Source organism: Drosophila albomicans, chromosome 3 (genome assembly GCF_009650485.2).
Source record: "Drosophila albomicans strain 15112-1751.03 chromosome 3, ASM965048v2, whole genome shotgun sequence".
NCBI lineage: Eukaryota > Metazoa > Arthropoda > Insecta > Diptera > Drosophilidae > Drosophila > Drosophila albomicans.
The window spans coordinates 1,945,872-1,960,833 of NC_047629.2; the positions used below are offsets into that span (position 1 = coordinate 1,945,872).

The 14,962-nt window shown below is 37.7% G+C and overlaps 1 protein-coding gene across 2 annotated transcripts; it reads left to right on the plus strand.

The window, feature by feature from the left end:
- The first annotated feature begins 4,331 nt into the window (after positions 1-4,331).
- On the plus strand, positions 4,332-5,424 carry LOC117571317 (protein crossbronx-like). 2 transcript variants are annotated; one of them, XM_034253395.2, is made up of 2 exons: positions 4,332-4,447; positions 4,503-5,424. In XM_034253395.2, the coding sequence occupies exon 2, from the start codon at positions 4,511-4,513 to the stop codon at positions 5,279-5,281; it is 771 nt and encodes a 256-aa protein (XP_034109286.1). In that variant the 5' UTR covers positions 4,332-4,447; positions 4,503-4,510; the 3' UTR covers positions 5,282-5,424. The 2 variants fall into 2 exon arrangements, with proteins under 2 accessions (XP_034109286.1, XP_034109288.1); XM_034253397.2 differs by having other exon boundaries at positions 4,339-4,447; positions 4,490-5,424.
- Positions 5,425-14,962: the final 9,538 nt, after the last annotated feature.

Sequence of the window (14,962 nt, forward strand, 5' to 3'; positions counted from 1 at the left end):
GTGTATCCGATGGATGCAAATACTTTTGGCATGCAGGAAGCACAAGGCAATGCCAGCAAAAACTGAACCAAACCAAAAGCAAGGCACCAGCGTGTTGTTCTGCCAGTCTAAAAACTCCAAATCGATATGCAAATACGAACGAATGAGGCGTACACACAAATCGCAAAAAACGAGCTGAGTTAAGCTCGGTTTTGAGCTGCCACGCCTCCCTTGAGCTCCCCACCCCGGCCCCGGCCCCGGCCACCGCTTGTGTGTCGCTTAGCACCCAAAGTCGTTTTGACCAAATTCGTCGCTGGATCTGTTTTACCTGAAGACGGCTAACTGTGTGGCTATTACAACTGCTCTCTGTGTGCAGCTCGCTGATGGCTGCTGCCTGCTGCCTGCTTTTTGTTGCAAGCTAAACCGATCCAAAACTGAACTGAGCTCAGTTGTTTTGCTTTGGTGGTCCACTCCTTGGCATGGCTTATTCCTATTGCTATCAATTGTGCATGCAATTTATTTTTAAAGAAATAATTGCTCTGCCTCTGCTTTTCCAACGATTATGCAAATATTAGTATATGCTGTTGTTGTCGTTGTTGTTGTTGTTGTTGTTCTACTCCATTCCTTACCAAATACTTTGGATAATAATACGACAACGACAACGACTGCGACTATGAGTGTGACTGTGACTGTGACTGTGAGTGCGAGTTCGAGTACTCGAAATGAACGGCAAGTGAAAGAGTTCGCATCTAATTTAAATGTGCCACACACAAAGCCAATGACAATGCTTTACACAAAATCCACATAAATCAAAGCAAGCTAAATTATACACATCATAATAATTCCGCCCTTTTTCTTATTTTTCGAGTTTCCAACTTTTTGACTCGTTTTGATGCTGCCGCATTTTTAGTCAATGCCTGAAAGTATGTGCTAAAAAATTTCATAACAATCTCGTAAATTCATAAATAAATTCATGAATAAAAATTCAAATTCTTGATTAATTCTATTAGAGGTTCATTGATATGCATTTTAAATTGTGATGTTATGCTTCTATTTTTCATGGGATCTTGACTAAATAAACAAGTAAGAAAACTACAGTCTACTACTATTACACTGCATTCTATGGCAGGAAATGTATATAACAGGTAGAAGGAGGCATATCTACGACGCTATAAAGTATATATATTCTTCATCAGCTTCAACAGCCGAGACGATCTAGCCATGTCCGTCTATTTTTGGAAAAATACTGAAATATTTTGCTTTTGTTCAATATGGGTAGCGGGTATCTCACAGTCGAGCACACTCGGCTGTAACTTTCTTACTTGTTTAAAAATAATTTTGTATAATAATCTTCTGCCTTATGGGTAGTAGTTTTAGAGTGAAGATATTATTGTACTAAATAAATTCGTTTATTTTAAGAGTCCGATTATTGCTAGTTTTATAAGCAAGAGCTTTATATACTATATTTTTAGTAAATTCTTAAGCCTTTTGTCAATTGGAAATTGCATTTTACGTTTAAATGGTTTTAGAGCCATTTTCGAGAACTCATCAAAACACTTTGGTATAAGTCAATTCTTTTACACATTGAACAAGTCTCACACACACATGTCCTATCTTTAACTTGCAACATTCTGAGGGCAGATAAAGTATCCGCATGCCTTTTTTGCGCCTTTTTGGTTAATGAAAGTGGCAGTAAATGAAATTGGCAGCACGTTATTATTCTTTTGGTTCTTTGCTGTATATGTATTTTTTGGCTTTTGGACAGACATGTGGGCCTCGCAAAAGTTTATCTTATATAACAACAACAAGCACTTAAGTGTTATATGCCACCGTATTACAACTGGTCCGAGCCGCGCTCAAAACGACCCAAAATGCAGCGTAGCATAAATGAAGAAAGCTGATAAGAAAAAGTAACAAAAAAAAGGCAAGTTAAAAAGGCGGCACGAAAAAGTGCTGCCCGCATAAAAGTCGTTGCTCAAAGGAAGAAGACAGTCAAACAGCAATAACAACAGCAACAGCAACAACGAAAACAAAAATAATGAAATAAAATAAAGCTGAAATTGAATGTTGCGATTCGTGTTGCGTGGCGGGCCCAGGTGACAAGCAATTCCCCACAGGTGCAGGCCAAGTTAACGGTGTATAGTAGTATGTGGCAAGGCATCGAAACTCGTATTAGCAATTGCCCTTAGCGCTATAAAACAAGCCAAACATTTTGACATGGGTTAGTTTTTGCAAGGCCCACAAAAACCAAAACCAAAATGTGGGTAGGTGAAAATGAGGCGAGTCGAAATCCCATCGGATTGTTGCCGCTTGACCCTTTCTGCGCCTGGGTGTTGCACCCATGTCAATGCACTGACAACTGGCGTTAACCAAGCCAGAAAGAAAGTCAGCTACAGTCACAAATCATAACGTATCATATCATATCAGAGTATAAATTTTAATGAGTTGCATTTCAGCAACAGACAGTGCAGCGGCAACAGCAACAGCAACAGCAACTCCTTGGTGATACAAAATTGTATTTCCGTTCGTTATTCATTTATTTTTTTGGGGGATTTCTTATCTTTGAGTCGTTGGGGAACTTATCAAAGAAGCTTCACTGTCTGTCAGAGTGTTTATGATATGTTTGGCCAAATAATGAAAGTGCCAAAAGATATGAAAGAAAAAAAAACTGCCTTTAGCTGTAGCTACGTGACTGCCAATTAGCAGCTGCGGCCATTGGCATGCAAATATTTATGATGCTCGTATATAGTATTTATAAAGTTGAAGAGCGACTTACAGTGAGTCCCTCTTTTGACTTCCGTCACATAATAAATTCATAACAAATCGTACATACTAACATATAGTCTGTACATATGTACTAACATACTAAGTATCTGCGTGTGTGTGTGTGTGTGTGCTATCTGTGTGTGTGACATGCGACATTATAATGCCACATTATGTTGCGAGTGCGTGAAAGAACCGTACATCAGACCATTGAAGTCATAAATCAAAAATCCACAAACACATGCGACGTTGTCTATGCGATGCTGATGCTGCGTGGCGTGTGTGCAGCTTGTTTGTATCATGCTGCAAGTATTCGCAAAATTATTACACTTGACATGATTGAATATACCGCTGAGTACGAGTCCACATACAAACATACTACATATACATACATAAGTACGAGGTACCAGTCCGCGACCGGTGTCCAGTCGTTATGCCCTCCAAGTGTCCGCTCAGCTCACCACGCAGTTGTCGCTGCAGCTCAAGCTGAAGCTGGACATAGTTTTTTGCTTGTCCCAGTGGGCAATTCCCGTTTCTCTGCTTCACAAGTTGACATGCCGCATAAATGTAAGTGCTTGCAATGTTGTTTAGTGTTCAGTGCTCACTACATTGTACATAATTACACCCGGCATCCACAGTGTGTAAGGATGGGATAATAAACTTGAAAATAATCAAGAATCCATCTCCTCTTAAGTGCAAATCACGCTGTTAGCAAATTTTTTTCTTATAAATATTTTATTATTATTATTTTAACTATAGTAGAAAAATGTCAAATGTTTTAAATTTATGGATTCTATATTATTATTGTTTTTTTATTGACAAATAAAATAAAACAAATATGTATTTTACTCATTCATTAAATCAAAAATTTTATTTATGTGTTATTATTTATTTCAGTAAATTTCAATTTGCAATCCCTAATTAAAATACTTTATTTAATACGAGTTTTTACAATTTAACTTTATCAATATGAATATTACTGTTGTGAAGCAATCTTTATTACTTAAAATCATTTCAATTTGGCGAGCTTAATTTTAAGAATTATTGTTATTGACATGAAAGCTGATGTAGCTCTAAATGCCTTTCATTAAATAGGTTTAAGATGGGAGCTCTTAACAAACGATATCGTCATGAAGTATAAGGTGTTAAAATGCTGATAAAGAACAACTATATCATCGAAGTCAAAAGACTTACAAAAAAAAAAAAAAAAAAAAAATACATATACATGTGTATATTGAAAGATTCGTCTTTCATAATGTATGCATATGTAGAATTGGAACTGCATTAACAAATGTATATTAAATGTTCGCCATATGAATCCTCTAGCAGATTGCGAAATTGGTCAATCGATTCGGTTTTTAAATATATTTGACAGGTGTGAAAAAACAATTACTAATACAACTACTTAAACAAAATGTTATTAAAAGAAGTAACAAAGGTGGCGATACTTTTTGAGTTTCACGACAATGAGACATATCTTTTGGACCCTATGTAATTATGACACCGTGAACATTTGATCAACTATTTCGTTATCGATTTCATTGATTTCAGTTTAAATATGAGGCTTTGTGAATGCTTTCAAGATGTAAGTTTGTAAGTTAGTTATTTATAGTTTATTAACAGACACACAACACAATTCAACACTACACACAACATACACTCCATAAAATTTCCACCCAAAATTTAAAAATTTTGCAATATTTGAGTAAGTTGAAGTACGAATGATCCATTGCAAGTTGCCAATTAGATTTCATTGCTAGCCGCAGACATGTGTCTGGAGACCACATCAACCAACAGCAAGACGCAGGCTCTGATCACCCAAGGTTATAAGGTGATAGCCGAGTATCAACTGATCGAGCAGATGCAGTTGAAGGGCATTTATGCTATACCCAGCTATTCCAGTGCCGTGCTTTGGTTCGGTGTGATCTTTATACACAGCGGTTTATATGCGGATGGCATCTTTCGTTTCTCCATATTGCTGCCGGATCTCTTCCCGGATGCAGTCAGTCTGCCCACAGTAATTTTTGAGAAGGGCGTCTTTCATCCGCATATCTGTACGATCTCACATAGTCTTGATTTGACGCCTCTCTTTCAATATTGGAACAAGAAGGAGCATCACATTTGGCATATTCTTAAGTACATTCAACTTATATTTGCCGATCCGGAAGGCAGTGTCTGCATGCGACTATCATCGAATGGAGAACCCATTCTTCTAAGCGATGTCAACAATATGGAGGCAATGCGTCTACTATCCCACAGCCGAGTAGACTATTCTCTCCGTGTAAAAGCCTGCATCGCTTCGAGCTTGGAGCATATGTTCGATACTCCACCCATTAAGGATCCCCACTATATCATCTTCAAGCGCTATCAACCCGAAATGCATCGGGCAGTGATGGAACGCCTCAAGAGCAATAGTTGGTATTCCTTAGCAGCTCCGTCGTCACAGCCTTCCGAGTGTGTTGCACGTATCGAGTCGGAGCAGCAGTTGCGCCGGGAGGAGGCAGCTCAACGGGCAGGTCTTGGCAATAGTCAAAATTAAGAAATTAATTAGTCTTCTAAAAAAATGGGCAAGTCACCTAAATTTCATGTGTAGTGTAAATTGTAAATATTTTATCCATTGACACTAACGGACTGTGGAATTACACTGACAAAACCATAAAATAAATATGTATGTAAAATCTATCGATACCAAGTACTTATTATGTTCGATGCTGCCAACTTGTATCATCTTAAAGAAGATTTTAACAATGTGGCAACTTTAGATCAACGTTGTAACGGTGTTGTCATTACCGAAATATGATAAACGAGTAAGAAAGCTACAGTCGAGTGTGCTCGACTGTGAGATATCCGCTACCCATTTTGAATAAAAGCAATCTGTTGGCGCATTTGATTTAGAGTAATTAAGAGCATGAAGTTATCAAATGAAGTTTTTAGAATTAGGGCGAAGCGCAATAAAGCTTTCGTTTTGCTCTCTGAGCGAATTCGCATCGCTTCGCCACTCTAGTTAAATTAGGCTTAATGTAACTTAAAATAGTAGTAGTAGTAAAGTAGTTGAAATCAAGAACTCATCAGCGCGTCGTCACTCTTGCCGTATTCTTCTCGTTTCGTTTTCGTATTGTACCAACAACAGTTAGGTCCATTACTTTGTTCGCGAATAAAGCGGAAATATAATATTGCAAAAACTCTACCATAGGGTAGAAGGGTATTATAACTTTGTGCCGACAGGAAATGTATGTAACAGGTAGAAGGAGGCATCTCCGACCCTATAAAGTATATATATTCTTGATCAGCGTCAACAGCCGAGACGACCTAGTCATGTCCGTATGTCTCATATGAATTAATTTAGCAATATATTCTAGGCTTTGTAAGCAAATATATGAATATTCAAATATGTATAGTCATACCTACATACATACATACATACATATACATACATACATACATGCATTGTTCAATTTATGGTTTGAACATAATGTAATTAGTTACATTGTCGAAACACACGTTTTTTTTATAAGTTTGCCTGCATGCAATTTTAAATGGGACTATCCGAAAATGTGTAGAACAGTGAATTAACGCATTTGTAAATGCATCAATAGATTTACAATTGGATATTATGAAGCAATTAAGTTCGAATTAGGGTTAGTTATTATTTATTTCACCTCGCTGTTTTTCATAATAGTGTGTCTCCCGCTGAGTTCTGAATGATACAAATTAATGTCAGCATCACAATAATTATGGGGAATGAAATGCACTGCAATCGTCAATTTCCACATCTGTAAACACTGCTCTTAGTGTAACTTGCAACTTGAAACTTGCATGCTGCCGAAGTGGCATTCCGAAATATTAAAAGCTTTGCCATTTTGCATGCACTGAATGCACTGGGCGAAGCTGTCGTCGCTTGGCGCACAATATGTATACAAAAGTGACAATTTGATTTATCACTGCACTTTGTCGAGCAACGAGTCGGCAGACTCTTGGTTATTTTGCCAGCATATGGCTATGGAATATGAAATCTGGAATCAGGGTTCTGAGACCACACAGCTTCCTCGTTAGCCGGTTACTTTTATTCAACTCCGAAATTCGTTCGTTCATGAAATTACAAATGTGAGTGCAATGTGCCATATTTTAGGCCATTTGTGACTGGGCTTTTAGTTTCCTTGGACTGAACATCGAAGTGGGCGACAATGCATCCATTTTGAACTAATTGTATCATACCTTATGGGAAGCTGTTTCTTGAATTAAATTCGAAAAGAAATGATTGGGTATATAACTTTAGAATTTCGATTGGTTTATGGTTGAGTGAGTTTTAATATTATGAATCACAGCGTGATTGGAAACTAAGTAAGATAGCTACATTCAGTGTGCTCGACTGTGAGATACTCGCTACCTATTTTAATGAATAATAAAACAATGCAAAAGCGGTAATGCATTTAAAATAAAGTAATTTAATATACAAAAAAAAAAAGACAAAAATATAATGAAAGACTGTTTTTTATGACGATATACTTTTATATTCAATAAATTCTCTATAATTAGAGCTTAATTTCTTATCTAATAATAAGTAGAAATCCCTATATATCACTAGCACAATACGGATTGATTAGTTGATATTCTCGTTTATTTCTCTATATATGTATATCTATATATACATATATATCTATATCTATTTTAAATTAATTCTAATGTTTTTTTAACGTTCATCACACACATAAAGCGGTTTGTTGTTGATATTAGGAAATATTATATATCTTAGATTAAGAGGCTAAATCGACATGAACTTCTAAGACCTTGATATATTTCTAAATCATCCAATCACATCCAAGAACATCCACAAGCCACAACTGACCGTGAAATTGGCATTGTCTTAATTTTATAAGGAATTGCGTTGCGTTGAAATTAAGACATATAGTAGAAAGGGCGTTAACGAAATATTTTAACAGCAACAATAACATCGAAAAGAGCATTAACAATTAAGTCGTAATAAATTGTAGCACTGCGTGGGCTGAACTTGCACTCAGATGGATCGACGCGTCTGCTGCATGCGAGTTTATGTGGTTTCGGCTTCAATTAAAATGCCATAAAATTGCTTCAAGCTGCGCCGCCGAAACACGTGACAAAGTACGAGTATAAAGGCCATTGTTACGAGTATTGTGTATTTGTTGTTGTTGTTGATGTTGTTTTTGTTTTTGTGTTTTTATTGATTTGGGGCCTGGCTCATCAGAGTCCCTGGTGAAATCGGCATATCCCCCCTGCAGCTGCAGTTATCAACGGACATCAAAACAATTGCCACCATGGATGCGACGTTGAGGCCAAAAAGGTGTGGGAGATGGAAGAGCCTAGCTAGCAATGCAGCTTCGTTCGGTTGGTTCGTTTGTTTCGGTCTGTCTGACAAGTTGGCGGCTATGGCAAGCCAAACCACGTTCAATTGCAGCACCACCAACAGGTAAAATGATTGCGAAGAGCGGGAAGTTGGAGAGAAGCAACAGCAACAGCATCAACTTTAGCTTCAGTTTCGGCGTTTCGATTTCCTTGGAAAACCGCTAGAGACTTGCGAACGACCTGAACTGAACTGCTTAGCATTTGCCTCAAAAGCGAGCGGAAGATCGAGAAGGAGAAGGAGAAGGAGAGGCGACTCCGATGAGGATGACGATGTCGGGGACACAGATTGGTATTTATATGCAAGTTCATGGCATGGCCGAAGCGCGCACACACATCATCATCGATTATAATCGAAATGGGATTGTAAATCAAATCGCATTGAATGGTAGTGACTTTAAAATGGGCTTCATTATCGCCGATGTCGATGCGATGCCGATGCTGGTGCCGCACGAGAGAGACAGAGTGCGAGAGAGAGAGAGAGAGAGAGCGAGAGAGAGATGCCGATGCTCCCAATCCTGACCGTAGCTGCAGCGACGTCGGCAGTCAACAGTCGCAGTTGCCATTGTCGGTGGCGAGTGCTGCTGTTGCTGCTGCTGATGCTGCTGCTGCCGACGCCGTCGAAGTGACATTCAATGCCATAATTTATGAGTTTATCTTTTTCGCGCCGCCAAATCGTACGCTAAATGCTGTCTGGCCAGACCAGATCCAATGCAGGACAGGACAGGACAGAATGGCCCTGGCCTGGCCATGGGACGGACAGACGAGACACAACCAGACCAGACCAGACCAGACTCGACCCGGCCCGGCCAAACGAAGCCATATGCCTGCCGCCGTTCATTCGTTGGCTAGTGCTTTTCTACTTTTTGGATGTTGCATTCGATTTTTCGCATATGCAAACAAAACAAACGGCAAACAAACCAACACAACGTGCGCATATTTTATGGCGCTGCGAATCCCATTTGTATTGGTATTGGTAATGGTATTGGTAATGGTATTGATATTGCTATTGCAATATCTATTCCTACATTCGCATTCGCATACGTATTCCTAGAGTTTCAGCTTGTGACTATTTGATTTCTGACTTTGTTCGCCGTTGTCGTCGTGGTCGATCGTTTAATGTCGGGCAATTAAAATTGGAGCTTTGTAGTGTTTGGCTATGTGTAGCCTTTTATGAGTTATGGGGTTCTCGCTGACAAGCCCGGCCCTTCCCCTACGCCGGGGGGCTGCAAGTGCCTCAGCTGCAGTCAATTGTTGTCATTTACTTGCAATGTGTGTGAATTACAATGTGCTAAAAATATCAACAGTCAGTGGCCCTTGGAATGATTCACATATGCAAACTTTGATTAACTTTTGCAATTTGATATTTTTAGGTTTATTATATAAACCCGAAAAATCTATTTTTTACACCATAATCAACTTAACTATGGTTGATGAAGACAATTGCATCACATTTCTAGGCTTCCAAATTCGAAAAAAGTCTTAATGTAAATGAAAGAAACAAGTAAACAATTTCTAAGTAAAAAATTGAATTTGTTTAACAAATATATAGAATATATATGAATAATAATTATATATATGGGCAATTCCTGAAAATGGTAAACCACGACCGAAAACAAAATCTTCACATTCATCGTATTTTTTTGTATAAAAGAAATATGGGTAATTCTCTGGTAAATGTCGCGTGCGAACAGCTTTTCAGTGACAAAAAAAAAACATAAACTAAAACAATTTTAAAATTAAGTGAAGGTTTTTCTTAAAGCTTTGGATTAGCACTATTTTTAGAGCTAAGATTGATTTTAGTAACTTATTCTGTTTTACGATAAAATATATAAATTCGTTCATTTTTTGGTTTTGCGTACGAATTTGTTAATTTTTGCAATTATCAGAACAGAAAACAAAACAGAAAAAAAAAAATCCAAAACCATTCTTAGCTCTAATTAAAGTACTAATCTAGAGCTATAAAAATAACCTTTACTTATTTTTAAAATTGTTTCAGAATATGTTTTTTTTGTAACTAAAAAGCTAGTCACACGCGACATCCCTCAGAGAATTACCCATATGCATAAATATGAAATAAGTAAGAAAACTAGAGTACTAAACATATCAGATTATCAGTCAAACCGTATATCATCTCTGTTGTTGACGCTGATCAAGAATATAATTACTTTATAGGGTTCCTTTTGCCTGTTACATACTGCAAGCACAAAGTTATAATACTAAATGTATTATTAATACAAAGTTATAAAGCTTAATGTTGAAAATAGCATCATAGTAAATCTGAGCTAAAACTGTTAAAAAAATTGTATAAAAGATGTATAATTCAATATAACTTATTCTCAAGTTGTTATCCACAGTCTTAACCTCAATACACTATACCCATGCAAAATATGTTACTTGTAAGGGAATCGGGAATTGAGTATATTTTGGCTGAGATTGCTTTCAATATTAAATCATTTGCCTAATACCTTATCCAATAACAACATTCTTCCATTTTGATTCTAATTTGATTTCCTAGCATGTAACACATAAATTGCAAAAAGTTGTTTCACCATCGCAATGTGCCATTTGTTATACTTTAACAAATCACGAAATTTAATTCAATTATCCAAACACACTTTATTGTTTTGAGCTCACACTTAAGATGCAAGCCAATTCTTTTGCGGTTTGCTCTGTTTTAAAGTGTTTTGCGTCGGGACTGGGTGCTTGCAACATTCCACACGTATGCCAAAACAAAGATGCCGACCAGTTTCTGGAGTTTTAGTTTGTGTGCTCGTATCATCAACTCAACTGCTGCAAGTTGCTCACTTCTTTTCAATTTCAATGCACTTGGCCATGTAATCACAGCGCCTAATTCTAAACCGTTTTTCATGGCCGAAATGCGAACCGGTTGGCCAACTTTAACTAATACATCATTATGCTGGCATGTTGCTGTTGCAAGTAGTTGTTGCGAGTTGAGCGTTGCGCGTTGCGCGTTGCCTGTTGCCCGATGCTCGTAATAATCAATTACGCGTCAGGCACGATCTTGACGCGATCCTCGCATGCCATGCCACTCCGATTCGCATCATGAGCTACGACGATTCTTTTCCATTCCATCCAATCTCAGCTCAAGCCACATATTTTGCTTTCTGTTCAGTTCGGTTCAGTTGAGTTCGGTTTCCAGAACTCATGCGCCAATAATAAATTACAAAACAAAACTCAAAGAACAGGTTCAATTACATTTAACAAGAGCTGCAAACAGCTGATTTGTAGTTGCATCCACAAGTTGCAGACGCGACGGTGACTGCAGAGGGGCCATTGAAATGGAGCCCAATGGCAAATTAAATAGATTTACGCTGGTAAAGTGTTGCTGATTGGGATAATCAACGCGTTTGCCGAGCAGTTGTTGCTGTTGTTGCTGCAGTCAAGGCATTATTACCGCCGCTTGTTGCTGTAGATGTTGTTGCTGTTGCTGCTGCTGTTGTTGCTGTTGTTCTACAACTAGCTCACATTGTGGCTGGTCCAGGCTGTTGAGTTGTGGCCGTTGTTAATCCCAAATTCGCATTGAAATTTGCATGGTCGTTGACGTCCGGCGGCAGCAATAGCTACAGCCATAGCAGCAACAATGCCAACAACAGCAACATTTACAACAACAACTACAACACAGGTTGACACACTTACTCTGTATGAGTGCCAGCTATTTGTTGCTCTGGCTGTTGCTGTTGCCGTTGTTGTTGCCTTTGTATTTCCGGTGGTGTTGAGCTACGCGTCCGGTTTTAATAAAATTTCTGACGCTGCTCAAGTGTTGCTGTAGCTGTTGCCGTTGCTCTTGCTGCTGCTGTTGCTGCAACGGCGACATGTTGCAGTGCTTCCTACGCTTCATGCCTTGGTCATTGTTGGTAATAGTAGTTGTAGTAGCTGGTTGCCATGTTAGCGTGTTGATATCACCCGCAGCGTAAATCTTGTGGATTAATCCAATTTAACACTTTATGCTGCACTGCGCTTTGACCATGTTGCAGGCGGCAACAGCACCAGCAGCAGCGATAGAAGCTGCAGCTAGACGGCAATATGACCGTAATGCTTGGCTCTACACTGAAAAACTTTTAATTGATAATCAATTGAATTTTAGTTTGCTAAAAGTGTTATAAAATATTGAGGATACGTGTTTTAATAATTCAGTTCTAACTATTTTCAAACTCTTCACGCAATTTCGTTCTGCGCTTAAAATTGACTTTTGAATGTTGATTTCTGTGTTCCGATAGCACAAATTTCTACAAATTAATATAAATTCCAATAAAACAGTTTCCCCCGACTTTCTCAACGCGTAGTGCAAATGGTAACAGATAACAGACTGCAATTTGTACACAATATAGTTTACGAAATTTGGGAATCGCAATTCCGCTATCAAAAGGACTGATTTTTATTTGAAAATAAAAAACCTAGGATTTAAATAACATAGAAGTCAATTTCATATATTATAAAATAGTTCAATCATTTTATATGTTGCCAATAATTTTCTTAAATATACATTAAAGCTAGGAAGCTCAATTGTATTATTAATATTATTATTGTGATCATTATTATTGCATAATTTAAAGCCACAATAAGGAAAGGTTTTTCAAAAACTACTCTTACTATCTTAATGTATATATAACATATGTAAATGTTTTAAAATAAACTTATCAAGTGGTGAGTACAAGGTGCTCGATACCAAATAAACACAACCCAAAATTAAAAATAAATTTAAAAAAATTGTGTGTAATTAAAACTATTATTAAAAAACAGCATTGCGTAACATATAAATTTAAGTTTAATTGCATTAAGAAGCATCTTAATGATATAGAAATAATTTCATTTTTATAAGCAACAAAACGATGGTCAAATAAATGTTGGTGTTTTTGTTTAATTCATTTTTATGTACAGTTATCATATTTGAAATCTATTTTTAGGTTTGATTTCTACAGCGAAGTACTTATTTCGCTTTAAATACAGCATCACATTAAGTATACGCCGCATGCTCCCAGAGCACTCATCCGATATCCATTTTACAATTTCACTCAGTGTCAGTCGCTTTTTGGCTCTAAGCACACTTTTTCCTCAGTGCATTGGGGGCGACCTTTTCAGTCACAGTCACTTTGCGACTCTGTTAGTTGGCTACCTTTGGCCAGTGCAAATCCCGGAAAGCGCCGTGGCCACCGCGCTTCACCGTCCCCGCTCATCCTCCAACGTTTTAAGCCAGCCCACTTAGCTACCATTCAGTGCCAGCCAAGTTTCCCGCTAAACTTTTTTTTTTGTTTTTTTTTCTGCTGTTTTCTTTTTGGTGTGTTTGGAGTGCGCACAAAATTTAATACGCTTGTGGTCACATGTGTTGCGCGCTTTTTTACATATTTTTAAAAATAGCAAAGACAGCAACAGACCGTTTTATGTCACTCCCCTTCAGTTGGTTGGTGGTCTATCTGCTTCTCTCTTCAACTCCAACTCCAACTCTCTCTCTGTCTTTGTTGCGCTTTTCTGCTATGTAGTTGGGTTCCGGCACAAGCGCGAATTTAATTAAAATATGCAAATCGCTTTGTGGCATTTTGATCAAGTGTTGAGTTCGCTTTACAGTCAGTCGCAAGTTCACCGAGGTCTCTCGCTCTCTTTCTCTAGGTTAAGCCACAGAGCACTGTGCTCGCTTGTTTCTGGCTTTACTTTTTATTCAAATACCCTGTGTGATGAGTCGAGTATTCGAAATGGAATCCAAAGAGGGCACATAAAATGTACATACGTTATCAATTCTCTACATTGCAATATTAATGCAGGGTATTTCGGTTTCGTTGCCAAATTAAGTCAATTCAGTTTTGTCTCTTTCGAAACTTGAAGTTTTGGGCGATAAAAGCGAGCGATAAAAACGTAACCAGTTGAGTTTTTCTTTTCGTTCTACTTATTGAGCGTGGGGTTCCAGTGTTCGAGAAACAAAACAAAAATACACAAAAAAAGGGAAACAAAATAACAAAAAAGAAGAAACACAAATCTCAGACAGAACGAAAGCCAAAAACTCATTCATACCCTTCATGAGGTGTGATTTTTATTTGGCTCGGGAACAACGGCGTGAAAATTAAATTTATTGCACATTTTATTTCCTTTGATGTTCGTTTGTTAACAAAATTGTTGGGGATTAACGTAACAGGCGCGGATTAGCCATGGCATTAACCAACAGCCAACAGCCAAGAGCCAACATCGTGATATGGCGTAACTCTTGCACTTCATCACTTCCCTCGACATGGACTAGAGTTGTACTACTTGGTTCTTCTCCTCTCCCTCCTCACCTCTTGGGTGTAGTTCAGTTCAATGTTTCATTTGCATTTTTATGGCAAATCTGTCTGTCTTTCTGTCTACGAGTGCAACAAAGTCTACCCCAAATGCGATTAAGTCATTCGGTTGTCTTCTCATTTCTATTCTTTTTAGTTTTGTCTTTCTTCTCTTCTCTTTTTGTTTTGTTTTTTTTTTTTTTTGTGGGTGCTCGTGGGACTCATTGACATTGCTTTTGCTTTGTGCACTTTTAATTCGGTCTAATTAAGCAGGCAATAAGAAATGTAAGCGAAAAATAAAACTAAAAATTTGCCAAAAGGGGAAAGCATTTAAATTAAGCGTTAAAAATGATATAATTAGATTCGACTGCAACAAGGGAGTTTGTCAAAGTTGCTTAGTGTTCATGTACACTAATTATAAATTTAGATGTTGACTCTCCACTGAAATGGTATTTAATTGGTGAACTCACTTAGCGGCATATTAACTTCGCTAAATGGATAAGAAATTACTAAAAACAGGAAAGAAAAAACAACATTAATTTTTTGTTATATCTGATTTTTATTTAAAAAATAAA